The 507-nt window shown below is 66.9% G+C and overlaps 1 protein-coding gene across 1 annotated transcript in view; it reads right to left on the minus strand.

Moving 5' to 3' along the window:
* Window positions 1–501, minus strand: part of RASAL1 (RAS protein activator like 1 (GAP1 like)) — a 23,690-nt gene extending 23,189 nt beyond the window's left edge. Inside the window, exon 1 of the mRNA XM_015567279.1 lies at window positions 241–501. Within this exon, the coding sequence (XP_015422765.1) occupies window positions 241–305 (65 nt within the window). The 5' untranslated portion in view covers window positions 306–501. The remainder of the gene's footprint in view (window positions 1–240) is intronic.
* Between the last annotated feature and the right edge of the window lie 6 nt (window positions 502–507).

A 507-nucleotide genomic window follows, 5' to 3' on the forward strand; every position in this document is an offset into this window, starting at 1 on the left:
GACCCTTAGTTACATCCCAGGATCAAAGACATCCAGCCTGGGGGGCAGGGCGGGCATCTGGGCATGGGGCAGCGATGGGCATGGGGCCTCTCCCCCCATGAAGGTGTATCTGCCCCAATACAGGGTCTCAGCACCTTAGACGGGAACCCATGTCCACTTCCCCACCCTCCCCGGCACGCGGAATGGGCGACCCCCACCCCACCCCATGCCCCGCACGCCCCTCGCTTCGGGAGTACTCACACGTCCTTGGCGGGCAGCGCCCGGCCCTCCACCACGCGGACATTCAGGGAGCTGATCTTGGCCATGGCGCCCAACCCCAAACTTTCAGGGCGGGAGGGCGCCCGGGTTCCGAGGCTGGACCGCGGGGAAGGGGGGTGGCAGAGAAAGGAATCTACATGTCACCAGCTGCAAGCCTGGCGCCCTGTCCCGGGGTCCCAGCGCCTCCTGTCCGAGACGCGGGGAGCTGGGCGGGAGGTTTCCGAAGGAGGAGAAAGGATCGGTGTCCTC

This window comes from Myotis davidii, unplaced genomic scaffold (assembly GCF_000327345.1).
Source record: "Myotis davidii unplaced genomic scaffold, ASM32734v1 scaffold223, whole genome shotgun sequence".
Lineage (NCBI taxonomy): Eukaryota > Metazoa > Chordata > Mammalia > Chiroptera > Vespertilionidae > Myotis > Myotis davidii.